This window comes from Diadema antillarum, unplaced genomic scaffold (assembly GCF_040938485.1).
Source record: "Diadema antillarum isolate AM-2024a unplaced genomic scaffold, OU_Dant_1.0 scf00000028, whole genome shotgun sequence".
Classification (NCBI taxonomy): Eukaryota; Metazoa; Echinodermata; class Echinoidea; order Diadematoida; family Diadematidae; genus Diadema; species Diadema antillarum.
This window is the reverse complement of record NW_027270917.1, coordinates 2648741-2665957: the sequence shown is the minus strand read 5'-3', so window position 1 is coordinate 2665957 and position 17217 is coordinate 2648741. Positions and strand designations below refer to the sequence as shown.

Here is a 17217-nt window from a genome sequence, read left to right as displayed (position 1 = left end):
ACTATAATTAGCTTCAGTTCCAGGCTTTTTGATTTCTCCACTTGTACAATGTAATCATCATGACAATTCAACAACGACGTTCGCATGAAAATATACAGATAGGAGTACTACAAGAATACTCAAAGGAATTAATATAGTCATGTGTATACAAGAACATATACATGTTCGAGATGACCTTGATAGGACAAAGTCAAACAAAGTCAATGAAGACGAAAGAGTTATGAAAGTGAACACATGTTCAAGTGTAGTCTTATATGCGCAAAATTTATACCCATATTCAAATAAATGAGTAAACAAATAAGCAATTAATGATTGTACATATAACACAAGAAAATTATATTGCTTACTTTCATAATTCTTCGCAAGACCGTGGTATATCGGCCATTAAAGGCGATGCTAGTTTCCCTGGTATATTAACTGTACTTGGTCAAAATGTTCAAAATCACATTAATAAATCAGATGAGACGTTGATGTTATCACCTTCCGGCTCTCTGAAAACAAAATCAAAACAAAAGTACCCCAGAAGACTAATTTCTCCAAAGACAAATAGAATACATAACTAAACACTGAAATAAAATAGATAAATAAAAAAAAAGAGATGCAGGAACAAACTCCACTGAACATATCATAGTCATTCTATTTGATGGTATTTATTCTTGAATTCATCTGAAAATAGAAGAATTCAGTGAAAATACCGTGCGAGCGAATTTAAACCCAAATTTGGCGGAACATTACTACCTCTTCCAATTTGCAGGAGACACCTGAAACTTTATAAATTTCATAACCCTCTCCTTCGGGGTTAGATTGTAATGAAACTTTCACTATTTTGTTGAGTTGATATTGCCCCGTTTTTTTCCAGTCAAGTCGTAAACAAGCTGTTTGTGGTGTTTCCTTTTCTTCTTCTTCTTCTTCTTCTTCTTCTTCTTCTTCTTCTTCTTCTTCTTCAGCTGTTCAAGATTCATTTTGATTACAGGAGATGTGGCGCTGTGACGTTCCCTGACAACATGGTGTTTCCTCTGTTATAAAGGCAGAGTTTCAATCAAACAGCCCCCGCCGTTTGAGACTGACTATTCCCCTGCAGTTTCCCTAAAAATTTTCCCTGGATACTTAATAGGTTGTCTAACAGTCGACCTTCCGTGAATTACTTTGACTGAGTAGTTGTATACAGAGTAAACATTGGATCATGTCCAAGAAGTTCGTGGAACGTTCACAGAAACTGGACGACTTGGAGCTATCCAGCCAACGATTTTCTTGTCAAGACTCTATCGCAACTAGAAGATGAATGCTACCTTTTCAAAGAGAATAACTGATATCCCGCAACCTCAAGTAGCAACGAAGAGGAAGTCCACCCAAAAACACATTAACTCCTAAAGAAAGAGAAAAACAAATCCATACAGAACGTTGCAAAAATGACAAAAAACGGATAAGAAGTAAAGAAGAAAAGACATTTTGAATTGAAAATTTCAAATTTCTTCGGAAAACATTTCTTGACCAGTCCTTATGAATATTCAAATGAGCTAGTTAATGACGTCATGCCCTCACAATTTTTCATGTATGTCATGTATGAAATTCGGAAAAATTGATATCTTTAGCTGATACAGGTGAAAGCGTATTGCCATACCAAAATATACCACAGTTAACATTTGTTCTTTTTTATTTTGGGTGGTTTCAAAGCAATTTTTATATTTAAACAGCTGAAATATGAGATTTTTGTCATTCCTGTATATGAAATGAATAGAAAATTGTGAGAACGCAACACCGTCAAACTTGTCGATTTGAATATTCATAAGGATCGGTCAAGAAACCTTTTCCGAAAAAAATGTGAAATTTCAACATGTCATTAACTTCCTTATTTCTTATCCGATTTTGATTATTTAAGCATTGCTCTGGAAGGATTGTTGTCTCTTTTTTTTAATAAAATTGATGCAATCTTTGGGAGTGGATTTCTCCTTTAGGGATCCTAATTCTTGCTGCGGAGTTTGTTCGTCTTCTCTAAGGAAGAGATCATGATTGATAATTACTGCTTGGATATCTGAGAGGAATGATATCTCTGTATAATCTCATCTGGGGAATGATAATATACAGACATAAGCTTTTCTATGTTAACTATGACCACTGGACAAGCGATATCCTCCATCAATTGGAGGTCATTTGCGTATGACGCGTGCTGTTATCCTTTTGTGTTGCATGCGTATTTTCGGGCTAAATGTACATAGACCTACGATCTAGAATACACTTGAGAAATTGCAATTCAGAACACGAAGATGGCTGTTGACAGTGCGTATATAGGATTAACGAAACATGACATAGCACAAGACTTATGATGAAGTTAGCTTGAAACTTGGTTGATTTCGATCACATTTTAGCTCCCAAGTAAATGAATATCTTCAACTGACTTTATTTCTGCAAGTCAACATTCACAAAAGAACATCATAGGTGGAAAATTGTCAGAGTTTCAGTCGTCCGAGAAAAACATACCATGATATCTGAAAGTCACTACCATTTTCCTGCATAGATTTTCATTCGCCCCTCTGTAATTGATACCATAGTTCTAAAGAAGTTTAGTCCTGCGTCCTTTAATGAAAATTAAAGTGTTTACACCTGCTATGTTTTTTTTAAACCTCTGACATTATTTTTTTTTACGATAAAAGAGATCTGATCAAGTATTTCAGACATCGGCCCCAGAGTCCGGGATTCATGATTTGTTTCAGTTCATATTAGTGCAGGGTTGAAAAGAGCGTAGCCTTTTCAATGACTGATGTGTCTTTGTTGTTGTTGTGTATTTATTTAGTAAGGGTTCGTTATTCCGAAGGTTCGTTAAACCGATGGGCCCGAATTAACGAAGATGGTACAAATGAAACCATGGTTTAAATCATGGACAAAAACTATGGAGCGCCAAGTGTCGCATGGAATATTTCGTTACGAAATCAGTCATTTCGTCGATGAAATGATTATTTTGTAACGAAATGACAACATTTTGTAACTAAATGAACATTTCATCCACGAAACGATAATTTCGTGAACGAAACGGTCATTTTGTGGACAAAATGACCAATTACGTAACGAAATATTCCGTGCGACACTTGGCGCTCCATGGTTTTTGTCCATGGTTTAAACCATGGTTTCATTTGTACCACCTTCGTGAATTCGGGCCATGTAGTCGGTTCAGTACCAGCTCGACACAGATTTTACTCTCAAGAGAAGGTTACAGAGAACACTTTAGTGTACCTGCGCGACCTTAGCCGAGTGATTTTCGCTGATGTGTAACGGACAGGCGTGACTGAAGGGACTTAGGGATGTAGACATGGTGCAAATGATGTCTAAACCGTCTTGTTTGTGTAAGACTTCGAAGAATTTTTCGAGATCAATGGATTTTATACCAGAGAAAAGACATGCCCGAAACCGGAGTGATTTTGGGGTTGGGCACTTTGGCATTTATATGTATACATGGATGTACCAGTTTGTAACTCCGTAGATAAACGTATACTACGTACGCTGTCAGCGGGCGTCAAGGTAGTGAAAAATTATAGTCCGCCGCGCCTCTCTGGGTGAAAAACTTAATTGGAGAAGATTGTAGTCCTACTTGAACGTTGATAGCACAAAAATGACCACAGTTCTACATTCTTTAGATATATGGTCTGGATATTTTACACAGAATATAACATTATTCAAAGAATTGTACGTATCAATATCTTTAATCATGACGTTAAAAACAAAGATGAGTTTCGAATTGATTTTGCCATGTTCATAGTGTCAACTGTATCTGATTGTGGCGACTGAATTATCGACCGATTAATCTATGATTGCTATGATATTAAGGTAACATAGATAAGCAACTATAGGCAATTAATAAATCAATCAACATTTGAATAAATTAGTGTATATGAAAACGATAACTGTTGACGTTTGATTCATTGATGGAAACAAAATGTGAATGAACAGCAAAAAATGACTAGCTATGCAGAAAACATGAAAAGTAAGTCTGACCATGAATCTCGATCATAATATCAAAGCGACTCACAACCATTTATAATCACATGTAAACATTTTGTCATACTGTGTTGATTATCCTGCGACTAACGCATTGCATAGCATTCGATGAAGTTGCGGCCATTAAAGTAAAATTAAAAGTGTTCGAATGGTAATCTAGAGATAGTCATAACGAATAAACAACGACAAAAATAATGCGAATGGTAATCTAGAGATAGTCGTAACGAATAAACAACGACAAAAATAATGAAAGAAAAGTTCTTAAACCTGTAGAGAAAGCAACAACAACAACTACAAGAAGAAGAAGAAGATCAACAACAACAACAGCAGCAGCAACAACAACATTGGCTAATTACCAACATAAGAAGTGAATGTTTATCACAGTTGGAGGGCGATCGCAAGGTATCAAATGGCTGGCCATAAAACCAATTGGATAAGTAATGTTGCAGGTATGTGATATAGCTTACGAGATTCTATTATTGGGTATACACATTTTATGTGGTGATAATGGCCCGATCAGCGGACGTCAGTCGGCGACGTTCGCGAAGACATCAACATGTTAACAGTTTCGCAATTAAAGAAGTTCTTCTTCTTTTCAATGTCGGCGGTCTGGAATTATTTGGACCTATTCAAAGGGGGATTCCGGATCATTTGAAATGTTATCTTAAAAGAAAGAGTACAAAAAAAATTATAAACACAACAGTAAAACTTCGATCAAAATCGGATAAAATCGGACAAATCGGGGAAGATATGAAATTGTAAAGTTTCTCTAATTTTTCATAAAACAGTTCTTGAGCAGTATGAATATGCCAATGAGTGAGTTGATGATTTTATCGCCTCACAGCGTGCCATATACATTGTAGTTCGTAAACAAGATCTTGACATTTCCATTTTGTTTTCAAGCGCAGTCTCAAATTCGTACATCTGACTGATAATTATCATGAGATTATTCAGCATCACGTTTAGCAGGAAAACTTAATTTTCGTACTAAAGGTACAAAATCAAGTCATTAATGGAATTGCTGTTTGAATTTCGAGAACGGTTTCACGTCCGATCCTGGAAGCTTCATCAGCTCGTCTGATATGGTGGCGGGAAACATCGTTGTCGATCGGCACAGACGCACAGCTTGTATCACTTATAGGGCCCCCGAAAATTAAACACAAAGAATATACCAAAATGGCTTTGAAAAATACTAAAGCTGAAGCTCCACTTTATGAGAAAGAGATAGGTAGAGAGCATATATTACGAAATAGAAGGAAATAGATAAGACAAGTTGAGATGAGAAGGGAAAGAGGAGATGAGAGTCATTAGGAGGATTATATTTTAAACAATATTTTTGCATATTTATTCCTAAATTGTCTCCAGTTACTCGAACTATAGATATAGCTGTACTAGATGATTATTTCTTTTAAACGGGGTCCAAGTTTTGAGAGCATCTGTTACACTAATTTGATATCAGATTGATGGTCTGCATGTATTCTAGAAGTACCATCTCTTCCATGACTTTTTTTTTACGGTATGGAGCATTTTTCATGAAACAGGTCTACGATCCTGCTTATGTATGCACAGGTCACACTCCCCATTAATATCTCAAATCATGTACGCCACTGGTTTCCACGAAAAGTCATGATAATGTATACACATACTGACATTCGGTTCCGTTTTACTCGTGTTTAATTATGTGGGTATGTCAGTTTATGTAAGTGGGTTCGTGTCTGTTTGTGAAGGGAGGTGGGATCTCTGTGTCTGTATGCATGCCCCGCCCGCCTGTCTGTCTGCGCGTCTGTCTGTCTTTCTGTCCGTCTGTCTCTTGACAAAAGACGAAATGAGCTCACACTGCGTTACTACCCAGCCAAGTCCGTTCGGCTGGACTTGGCGATAAACGGCTTTTTAGTGACTTGTTGGCAACAATGAGACATAGCTAGCTTTTGTGTCAGATTGCAAACAAGACACCTTATCCACAAGTAGATGCCTGATCAAAGCGCGAACCGACCAATGTGATGATGACTTTGGACTTTGTTTGACTACCTAAATAGCTATTAATCGACTGGAAGGTTTTAAAGTTACAAATAGATATGGCGGCGGATGATCGCGTCTAAATTCCGGAAGTGTTTATCATTTGTTTTGTAGGTCACGAACTCTGCATTGCTCGATTAGCCTTGGGTGATCAGAGGGACCCAATTAATTGCCTCCTGCCAATGTATCTAGAGTTTGTTTTGGTGTTGTGTGTGTATGTTTGTGGGTGTTTTTTTTTTTCATTTGTGGCTTGACGTCACAAACTATACATGTGAGAGGTGTATCATACGATCAATGAATTTATATGAAACATATAAGCAATGATTATTAGTGAAACAATAATATAACATCACTAATTCGATATCAGTTTTGTAATCCTTTTGTCACCCATGAAGAGATTATCTCTGGTAGAAGATTGATTAATCGTGGTGGCTTAATCCAGCCGCATCGGCGATGGAACAGTGTCTATAGAATCAGTCGAGAGTCAATTTGTAAAGGAGAAACCCGCTATCGGGCCATCAGGTTGTAAAGACAGAGTGACAAAAAAAAAATGATTAAAGGGAGTGTCGTGTGTATGTTTCCTTTGTGATTCTTCCTGTTTAAAGGGATGGTATATTTTTGGTTGAGACGGGGATTCGGGTTTTAACTTTTTACAAGATGATTAGAAACCACTTGTATGAAATAGGAGCATACAATTTAACAGGACTTTAAAATTTATCTAATGAAAATTGGTTTTGAAATGACTGAGATATACAAAAACAAAGTTAAACAAAGTGGTCCTAATAAAAGGTGGGACCCAACTTTTATTGGAACTTCTCTGTGTCTACATATCCCAGCCATTTCAAAACCGATTTTTGTCAAATAAACTTTTAATTCCTCTTAGAGCTGATATGCTCGTTTATATTTCATATGAGAAGTTTCTGATTACATTGTATCTCGTAAAAAGTTAATCTGGATTCCCATCTCAACCAAAATATTCCTTTAAGCTCGTTCTTTTATATAGTCAGTATAATACATGTACATACTGAATGCATTTTTCCTCTTTCCTTTCTTTGTATAAACAAAGTTCGTGAGATCGAAGAGGTTCATACCATGTAATAAATGCTTGTCCCTTGTCATGTGTGTTTCCAAGGAGCTTCTTTAATATGAACAATTAAATTAAAAAAATCACCTCCACGCAGTATTTCTTCTTCTCCCGACATTCCGTCTCGTCTAGTCATTTCTGTCATTATCGAAATTGAGCAAATATTGCACAGTCACCCACAATGTTATATAGAACATTATACCAGACGCATGCTTCTATTTCGCAGAATACATGTACTATCACATTTCAAGGGCCAAGAAACGCTGGTGCTAGAGAATGAAAGCTACGGAAGACGGCGATCGCTGAGCGCCAGTCACATTGCGTTCCGTTCTCCCATTACTGGCGTACGAACTGTTTTCTGCGCGTGGTAATTCTGGAGAACACATATCCAGTCTACCCACGCACGGCAATGACGTAGCGGTGCTATACGATGAGTAATAGGCAGCATGCCGTTCGGTGTATCAGCCCTTTCTGCCTGACTAATAGTTAGTCAAACGCGTTGGAATGTTGCGATGGGTAATTCGAAGATCGATTACTATAACTCGTTTGTCGAGATAGAGACTCTCGACGTATATTTGTGTCGGCAAAGAGATCTACGTTGTAGTATATCCTTCTCAAAGAGTTTACAGCTTGTGAGAGAACAGCGGTTGATACACCAAGTATACTACTCAATATGTGCTCTTTGCGAGGGAAGTTTCAGATGCCACAAAACAGAAACATAATGTCCCGTCAACCTGTTCGTTGATCCATCATACAATGATCATTTACCTAGAATCTATTAACATTGTCGCACTTTGATCGGTATGTTCCATTCACTTTAGGGAAGTTGAATAGTTAATTGAACACCCTACTTAAATTGAACGGGAATATGCATGGCTATAAAATGGTACCAAAGTAATATATTTATTTCATTAGTGTCTATCAGTGTATCAATGACGAATTCAGGGATACAATGTCCTGGCTTAGAGCAGGATATTCACATAAAATCAGTACAAATAACTTTACCCCTGCATTAGAATACACTCGACCATCTAACCTAGCAGTGGTGCATCGGCCTTGATCCAATCACTGTGGGCAATTGCCTGCTACGTCACGAATGTGGGGGTGGCTTATGCTAATACGGTAGTCGGCTATGAATGAGCTCGTCATCGCTCTGTGAGCACGCGCGAGTGGGGCTTCAATAAATTCCTGTAAACGGGTAGCGACTAGACCAGCTGTGACACGCGTGCATGTATTGGAAGCACGGTTTGCTGGATCGTCTGCCTTCAGTATTGGGAAATACATTGATCGGTGTGCGCCTTGACAAAACCGAGTGATACCCGTGCGAAGTACGCAAAGGATTGGCCCACGAGAGAGCGAGGGAAAGCCTATCTTTTCTTGATTTTTACTTCTACCGTGCCGTGTAACACAGAAGCAGTACTGATGTCAACTATGCCAAGAGTGGTGTCGGATCAGAGGAACAAATTTGAGAATGATGAATTATTTAGGAAATTGGGTCGAGAATCGGAGGTACGTATTCCAACAACGCAACGTTACACGAAAAAAAAGTCTCGCGCGGACTTTAAAGTAACAGAGAACTTTATATAATAGAGTGTGATAATTTTGATAATTGACTTTGTCAATATTATGTTATCGGACACTTATTCACAGCTCAGATTTCTCGTTGATATCATTATTATTATGATGATGATGATGAATGTAGTACCGCCTCAACACGTATTTTCTGTCCAGTGTGAAGCAGTATTATTAACCGTGCTCAGGCGTACTCGTTCTGTTCAGCACGTTTTATCACGAATGCGACTTTTCGTGCGAGAGCCGCACGTTGCCAATGTGTGTGTATATACTGGTGTATCCGTTCCGCGTTCCGCTTGGCGGAGTTCCATGTTTGGCATTGCGTAATTTCGCAAACCTTGCCCTTAGATTCTTCATCCCCAACCGAACGGATTCAGCACAACAAAACAAACATCGTTTCCTCTTCCGCGAATTATAGTTACTGCATAAGAAGTTCAGTAACACGTACCACGTACCGTACGAGGCAGTAGTAAACAGTCTTGTTGTTTCGTGTCCCCATTGCCAGGCAAACGCACTGGCATTGTTCAGGCCTGAAACAGGACATGAGGCATTGGTTTATAGGCAAACTTGAGATCATTTTACCCAGTGGTATGAAATTGCACTCTATGGAACCGTAACATTTGTGCTGTAATTAAATAAAGCATCGATGCTGAATACAATGTAGGTGCCATTGTTTCAGTTCAGATATGCGATAGTATGTCCAGTGGGTAATCGGTAATAGGAAAACGTGTATAGTACTTTCGATTTGACATTTGAATCCGGTGATAGCAGTGATAAAGAGGAACCGATTGTGATAATGCACCAGGTAAATGTCATGCTATCATGTTGTATGCGTACATTCTTACACATGCTGTGATCTAGTACTTCGACTTGATGAATGCGAAATACAAAGGAAAATATCACTTCCGCTCAAGTGGCTGATTATTTTGTAATCAATGTAGAAGCGTCAAAAGTGCCCTTAAACAAGTGCATAGCGTATCAAAGTCAAAAGTTGCTATATGCTGACGGTTTTCTGCCTCTACCAAGTCTACAAAACAATGATATGTGTTTTGTGACGTGATGTATTCATGACCTGTGATTTTGTATAGCTGAATTCTTTAACATAAGCTACAAATCAAACGAGTGATTTCGACCGAGTAAATGTAATATTTGGATAAAGGAATAGGGAAAGGTTTGGGGGTCTATAACGTCTGTAAAGATTGCTCTCTACATCTATCTCCCCTCATCTGTCATGGGATCTAATTTTAATGCCTTTATTTTAGCTAGCCATATCTCTTCATTAAGCGACATTCATGGTATAGACTCCGATGCCGTCTTTTCAGTCTTATTCTCCAGCATGTGAATTTAACTGATTTCGATTGTCTGGTAAGTGTTCAAATGTGTGTCTGCTTTATGATGTATAGTGATATCCGAAGGGGCTTGAACTTTAAGTCGTCACAAGTAGAGATGAGAATTACTGCTCTACCGTTTAACAAATAGGAGGAATAGGGTGTATATCTGAACTTGTTACCGTGGAATGATCATCATGCATAACTTTAATCGGGTAGCTCGGGGGTTAGGGGAGATTGAAATAGTCACCAGTAGTGCTCACTTGCACTGCATCATTTAGTATGATCATTGGTGACAGCACGCGTGGTATAGACATTTTTTGCTAACGTAGGTAGAGGTATATCGTCTGTTCAAGGAGGTATCACAATATTTATACCTCCTTGGTTTGTTCGAATGATATGCATTGTATTTGTAAGCTACCGACTGAGGAATGACCCATATCAATTCATTTCTGTCCATTTGTCGGCCACAGTGGCATCTATCTGGTGGGAATAGAAACTATTTTCTCCGTAATCTAGTGCGTCAGCTTGGGAATCACAGAACACGTGAGGAAAGGTCTCCACTCCACGAGCTACCGTACCATCTCGGGCTCGGAGTGCGACCGGGTGCTGGATGGGCGTCGCGTCGGCTTTTGACGTTTTACCTACTCGCACTATCGCTGGTAGCAGCCAAAATAGGACGCTGCTGGGAAGGACAGTGGAAAATCTATTTCAGTTCATTATTATGGCCATGGTGTCAGTTTAATCACTTTGTAGGGTTATCAGTGGGAAAAGGACATACTTTGTCTAGGATATCGCTCATTATTTTGACATGTCATGCTGATTATACTACCGGTACGACGCCTCAGACTTTCCCCATTACACACAGTCACGCCGAGCTGACGGGGAAGTCACCGCTCCATTCTCCGACCTGAGCACCAGCAATTCATACATGAGATCGCGAGAGCAAATGATTGCTGTTGCCTACGTGAGTCTCCAACCCGATCATGAATGTGACGAGATCAATAGCAGTATCGACGAGTCAGAAACCTTTACAATAGGTTCCGGTCTGGGCTGCGACGGTCAAGTAATAATATGATGGCGTCGTGGTCTCGCAAGCCATCGCGAGGAAGAGGGCCGAGCGATCGTGGCGCCCTGTCCCAAGATGGCTGCTGCCTGCCCAGCAGAAAGAACCCGTCTTCCGTGACAGGGCTAATTCACCACGCTGATTTCCCCGCCAAGAAATCCCCATCGACTCAACCAGTGTACCGTTTCCCATGTCCCGTCTGCCCAATAAATACAATCGATTCACTTCTCGCCGCTGCCCACAAAATAATGGAGTCTCGTCTGATTAGAAGCTCGCTTGCAGACAATCATTACCCAATTCCAAAATTTGATCTTTTTATAATGTTGTTTTTCTCGCAAAGATGATTTATCCTCAAATAACCACATCGATATCTTCAAATAAATTTGCTGGTATACTGTAGTAATGCTTGATTGAGCAGAGTGTATTGCAGACATAGTGAAATTGTAAATGACATTTGTTTTTATTGCAATGTCAACGTAAAGACGAACACATTCATTACATTTCTCCCCTTGCTTTATACATGGTGATTACTACTTTCTGCCACACATTTGTGCCTTGGACATAAACCAAAAAATTTCAAAGCGAATGACTGAGGGAATGAATGAAATAGACTTGTGTGATGAAGATAAGCCATAACAATTTGAAGATTTGTATATGTGTCGTGCTTGTTACCAAATTTACGTTTAAAGCAAATAAATCAAATCGTAATGATCTCAGTGGGCTTCTCCATTGATTTGTAAATCTGAAGATGTCCTGCTTGTTACCAAATTTACATTTACAACTTCACTTGATACCTTCACTGAGATGATATCATAATGGTCTTGTTTGGGGGTTTGTTTTCCCCCTGAAATCCTTAATTGAGTGAGACTGGCGCGTATTGTCAAGCCTTCATTTGGATATGTGATGGGGTTAATTGTTATTTCATTCATTCGACAGAGATACCAACTGTTGCTATTTAGCAGCATTTTTCTATTGCCCATTTTGTATTGCTACGAATGTCCATTGCAGGAAGGTAGATATACTGTTCTCTTCTCCCCCTCCCCCAAATGTAATATATATATATATATATATGCCTTTTCAGCTCTTACATTATACTGCAATGCTGCTTTACAAGGTTACATCCTGAGTCAATGCCGTGATAACTCTCTCTCTTCAAATTCTACGGGCACATTACCTATTTCTATGTGAATAAATAGACAATTTCCAGTGTTGGAACATTTAGTGATATATTTGGTGGATACGACGGTAAAATTCACTAGTGATAGTAATTTGCTGGTGAACTATTTCATGGAAATGACATGAATGTTGATAAATCCTTGGAAACGATACTGCTCGCGTTATCGTTCATATTAAATCTTCTCAGAGTCTCTCATTAAAAAGGGAAATATGCATTAGTTGCTCTAAAATGTAGATCACAAATTTTCTGCTTTCCATGGTCGTTACATATCGCTGAAGTGCACTTTTATGATTTCGTACGATTCAATCATTCATTGAACAAAAAGCGTATATAATGAAAGGCATATTAGCATGAAATGTATTGCCATGGAAACCACGTAATGATGCATATTTGTAAAAAAGCACACGTGTGTAATCCGCAATGTCGAGTGAAATTTGATTCATCTCCTAAACATATGCTTGCGAAGATAATGGAAGTTTTAGGAGATATAGTATTTCATTCGCACTTATAATGAATAAATCAAGTATCATGACCATTCCACCAAGCACCATTTGATGATGGTGACTGCATTTGTTAACTAGAGATAGATAGATAGATAGATACGTAGTTAGATAGATAGATAGATAGATAGGTAGATAGATAAGGGGATAGATAAATCGTAAAAGAGAGGGGAGGGAGAGACAGGGGAAAGGTTAATATATATAAGGTGGATATATGTGACTCAACTATATGCATTTATTGAAGGATTAAAGTGCTGTGAGTTTAATAACCTTATGTTTTCTCTCATCCCCTCCCCCTTTTGTTGAATGTCTTCCTCAGATTCGGTATACAGGTTATCGTGACAGGCCGCAAGAGGAAAGACAGATGCGTTTTGTCAACAGCTGCAGAGAAGGACACGCGCAATTAGTAAGTCACTGTCCATCAGAGCAGACACCATTTATACAAAATGGTATATATATATATATATATATATATATATATATATGGTATATATATATATTCATATATTTATGCATTTATATGTTTATATATTTATATATTCGTATATTTATATATTTGTATATTTATATATTTTTATATTCTTATATTTATATACTTATTTATACATTATCTATTCATATACCAATCCTTATTTTGAGTAGTATTATCAATGATCGGGTCATCAGTGGTTTTGGTACTACAGTATGTATCACAACATCATAATTCTGATTACCACTATAGCATCATCATTATCACCAACCTAATCGTTATGGTCAATAATCTTACAAGTATGATCATTATCATTGTACATTGTATTGTCATCACTATATGCCTGTCATCTTCCCGGTCATGTTCAACGTATTCCTCTTGTCCCCCCAGCCTTACCTCATAAAATCTTTCATAGGTCCAGAAAGGCGTTTCACAATCATATTCGTTATCATATAGCATATAGCTTTTGGATTATATTCTTTTCTCATGTCTTCCGAGGTATATGGTATTTCATTGTGATTGAAGGTCTTCCCGCATATTGCCAGACCTTTATTTTAATGAGGCTAAGATAACGACAAAATATGTGAATTTTAACTTAAGTCATTAAACAAGACCATTACAGTGTATTCTCCCTTACTGCTGGATCCATCCTAGATTGTATGACAAGATCGAAGCTTATGAAGATAACCATAAAGGTATATATAGCGTTGACATGCCGGCATTTTAAGGAGCTGTCAAAACTATTGCCCGCTTGTGAAATGTACAAACATGTCTTGAAACTGTCAAAGAGATGTCACATACACGTATGGAGCTGTCATAATTCTTGATTCCTTTTGTGAGCAGCCAAATCTTTCATAGAAACAAAACAAAAACACAACTGGTCATTATAATGCTAGGAAGGAGTTTAATCAGATATCTTAAAATTATATGATAACACTAATCTACTTCATGCATACAAATGAAAAAGACCGAAAGAAAGAATGAGCTGATGAAATGATCTTTATATAACAATATCATACCGGTACTTTAATTCCATGCAAATCTTCTATTTGTTGGTCAGACAGTGTTTTGCAAATTACTCTTTTTTTTTTTCTTTCTTTCATGTACTGCTCGACTTTTTTTCATTATTTTCATAATTTTTAACCGCCAATGCTGTTCCATCAAGATGCTTTCTGATGATCGATGGCAGGATTATTCCTCTGTCAATCTATATGCTGTTAATACAAAGATTTCATTTCTCTTATGGTCGAGAGCTTATTCCTTGAAAGGAGACAAGATTATAACGGTGATGATGATGGCGCTCTCACAAAAGGAGTTGAAAGTTATTGTTGGTCGCATAAATCATGCACAAACGAGTACATCCATCGCTATTAGCACGAGCATTATACTAAAGGCGCATTACCTCATCTCAAACTCTCAGCTGTGTTCGCATCACGATCTCGTACCTCCTACCTATACCTGTCCGCTAACAGTCTCACTCCTGGCTACCCCAGGCGGCCAGTGACTCGCGCTAGGCTTCTATACCGATATTCCTTCTCCTCCCAGTCGCGTAGGATTCATATCCTACGCCTAATCCTAATAGCCTTGGGGGCCTTTCGGTAGAGAAGATCCTTAAATCCCCCTTTCCGTGATTAAAATACCGTGTATTAACAGGGCGAACAGAAAACAATCGTCTGCGAGATCGCGACGCGAAAAGAAAGGCGCCTGTCCCTCCGGAGTCCCATCTTTAGAGCATGTATGATCTTTTCTTTCTCGTCCTAAGCTTATACGTCGTGCTTGTATATATCATGCCTAAACCTTTCCTGGATACTACTTTACCTTAACTCAAGCGCGTGTGGGAATTACGATCCCCAGCTTTAAATTCATTAACAGTGTGCATCGAATTAACTACTATAACTTTCTGTGGACTAATAGTGTGCGAGTCAAGCACGCACGAGAAGGCGTTTTGATAGAGTTGCAGAGAGTGCAGTGTGAGTTTATACGGTCATGGTTTACACATAGCAAATTAGTAAGCTGGAGGAATTTTACAAGAAATAATATACGTTTACTTTTTAGTGTTCATTCTGTGAGATGACACTAAAGTCTGACACATAGATTCTCCAAATGACAGTTTAACCCTGGTCCTGGGTGCCATTTCACGAGACCCCTCTTCGATAGAATTTCATGACTGTCATTCTGCTCGCACCCTGATTTTGCTGCAGGCCACCGTCCTTATACCACTGCCAAATCGTGGTACTGTACCTTCTCTAAGACAGTCAATCGTCTAGTAGTATAGCCTGTAGCTACGTGCCTCACACAATTTTCCTTCAACAAACAGCGTGCACATAGAAAAAAAAAATATTTCCACAAAAAAAAAGAGAGAAAGAGTGTACACCTAGCTGAGAAATATGGACTGATTAGTTCAAGGTTGCCCTTTTTCCCCAAACCTTCGACGATCTAAGCAGCGGAGGACGGCGGACGTGTATACTGTACACATGCGCCGCTCGAAGGGCTCCCAGCCGCCGGCAATGCAGGCACGGGTGTCCTTCCCGCTCCCGTTGTGCTCTGCCTGCGACGACCTTGCTACTTCCCTTGTTTACAGTGAACTTCTGCAAAGAAATATAGCTGCCATATTGTGTGTATAATGCATTGGCGTATATCAACTCAAGATAATGACGATAATCGAAAGAAACAAAACAAAACAAAGCTGCGTGTTTGTTAGTGTGTGTTGGGGTAGGGAGAGGGTGGTATACAAACAACGCTGTAGTCCTTGCTTCCAATGTGGGTGGTAATTGTACTATTTTCATATCTCTTAGTAGGATGATTTGCAATTATAAAGAGATCATGGACAATATATTTATAAATTGACATGGTTTTGAGTATTCGCGTCTTTTTGCAATGACGTTGAATTCTAGGTCTTGTAACGTGTTCAAAAAATATTGTTAGAAAAAAAAATGTAATGCATTACTCTGCTGTTTTAACCTGTACTATTCAATGATTTCTCATTCTCTGTATAAAACCACTACAGACACTCCTGTGATTCAAAACCCACCTTTAATATACCAAGGAGGTATCACACCTTTTATTCTAACTTTTCATCTATTTCTCTTCCTTTCGTCATCCAGTCCTTCGTAGCAACCGGCACAAATCTCCACCTTCAGTTTTACCCCAACTCATGGAGCGAGACGAGCGACAGAAAACCAACCAAAGAGTACGTCGACTTCGACAAGGAAAACGGAAAGGTAAGTGAGCAGGAAAAACTGTCCGTCTATATTTCTTAACCCCCCCCCCCTTCCCCCAGCAGTTTGCTGCAATTACAAACAAAAGTGCTGATATTTGATGAACAAGAATAAAAGAGCAAAATGCTGGTCGAAATTCATTTTAGCGTAATAAAAGGGAAATACCCCGTTACAACTTGATAAGATTTAGCAATTTCATTCTGAATTTTGCTCGTTTACCCCCCCCCCCCCGAACAATGTGGAAATACCATTGGAGAACCACCGTGTGTATAGGACAGTTCTTATTATTTGTATTGCCATGCTTTTATTCTAAGTTTCTGAGCATGTAGCCGATTTATTTATCAATGTAAAAAATGTGAAGTAATATCAGTTTTATGAGTTTAGTCAACTAAAATAACTTGAGCACTATACCTTTTTTCATCCAGAAATCTTTGACATTGTTATTCCACAGGTTGTGTCATAAACATATAACTCTTTTATTGTTGCTGTAGTTGTCAAACAGAAGCAATTGTATATGTATCACAAGCAGCTCTTGCCTATGATAATGATATAACCGACTGATTTGTGAATTTGTGAATATGTCAATGTCAATAAACACTATTGTAAATGTTTGTGCGAGATATCCAGCTTGACGTTTAAGATTACGACGCTGCCGCTGTTCAGGGAAATTAGGTTTGACATGTATACAGTTTCATCACAGTCCCTTTGTGTCCATTCCAATAAAGAACACTAAACAACCTCAATGTTCAGGACATTATTGTGCCAAAGACTCTACACCTGAAATATGTGGAGGATCA

The 17217-nt window shown here is 38.5% G+C and overlaps 1 protein-coding gene across 1 annotated transcript in view; it reads left to right on the top strand.

Annotated features, from left to right (window-relative positions):
- Nucleotides 1-8316: 8316 nt before the first annotated feature.
- Nucleotides 8317-17217, top strand: part of LOC139736712 (core-binding factor subunit beta-like) — a 74257-nt gene continuing 65356 nt past the window's right edge. The window contains exons 1-3 of the mRNA XM_071647457.1: nt 8317-8599; nt 13053-13139; nt 16307-16423. Of these exons, the coding sequence (XP_071503558.1) occupies nt 8513-8599; nt 13053-13139; nt 16307-16423 (291 nt within the window). The 5' untranslated portion in view covers nt 8317-8512. The remainder of the gene's footprint in view (nt 8600-13052; nt 13140-16306; nt 16424-17217) is intronic.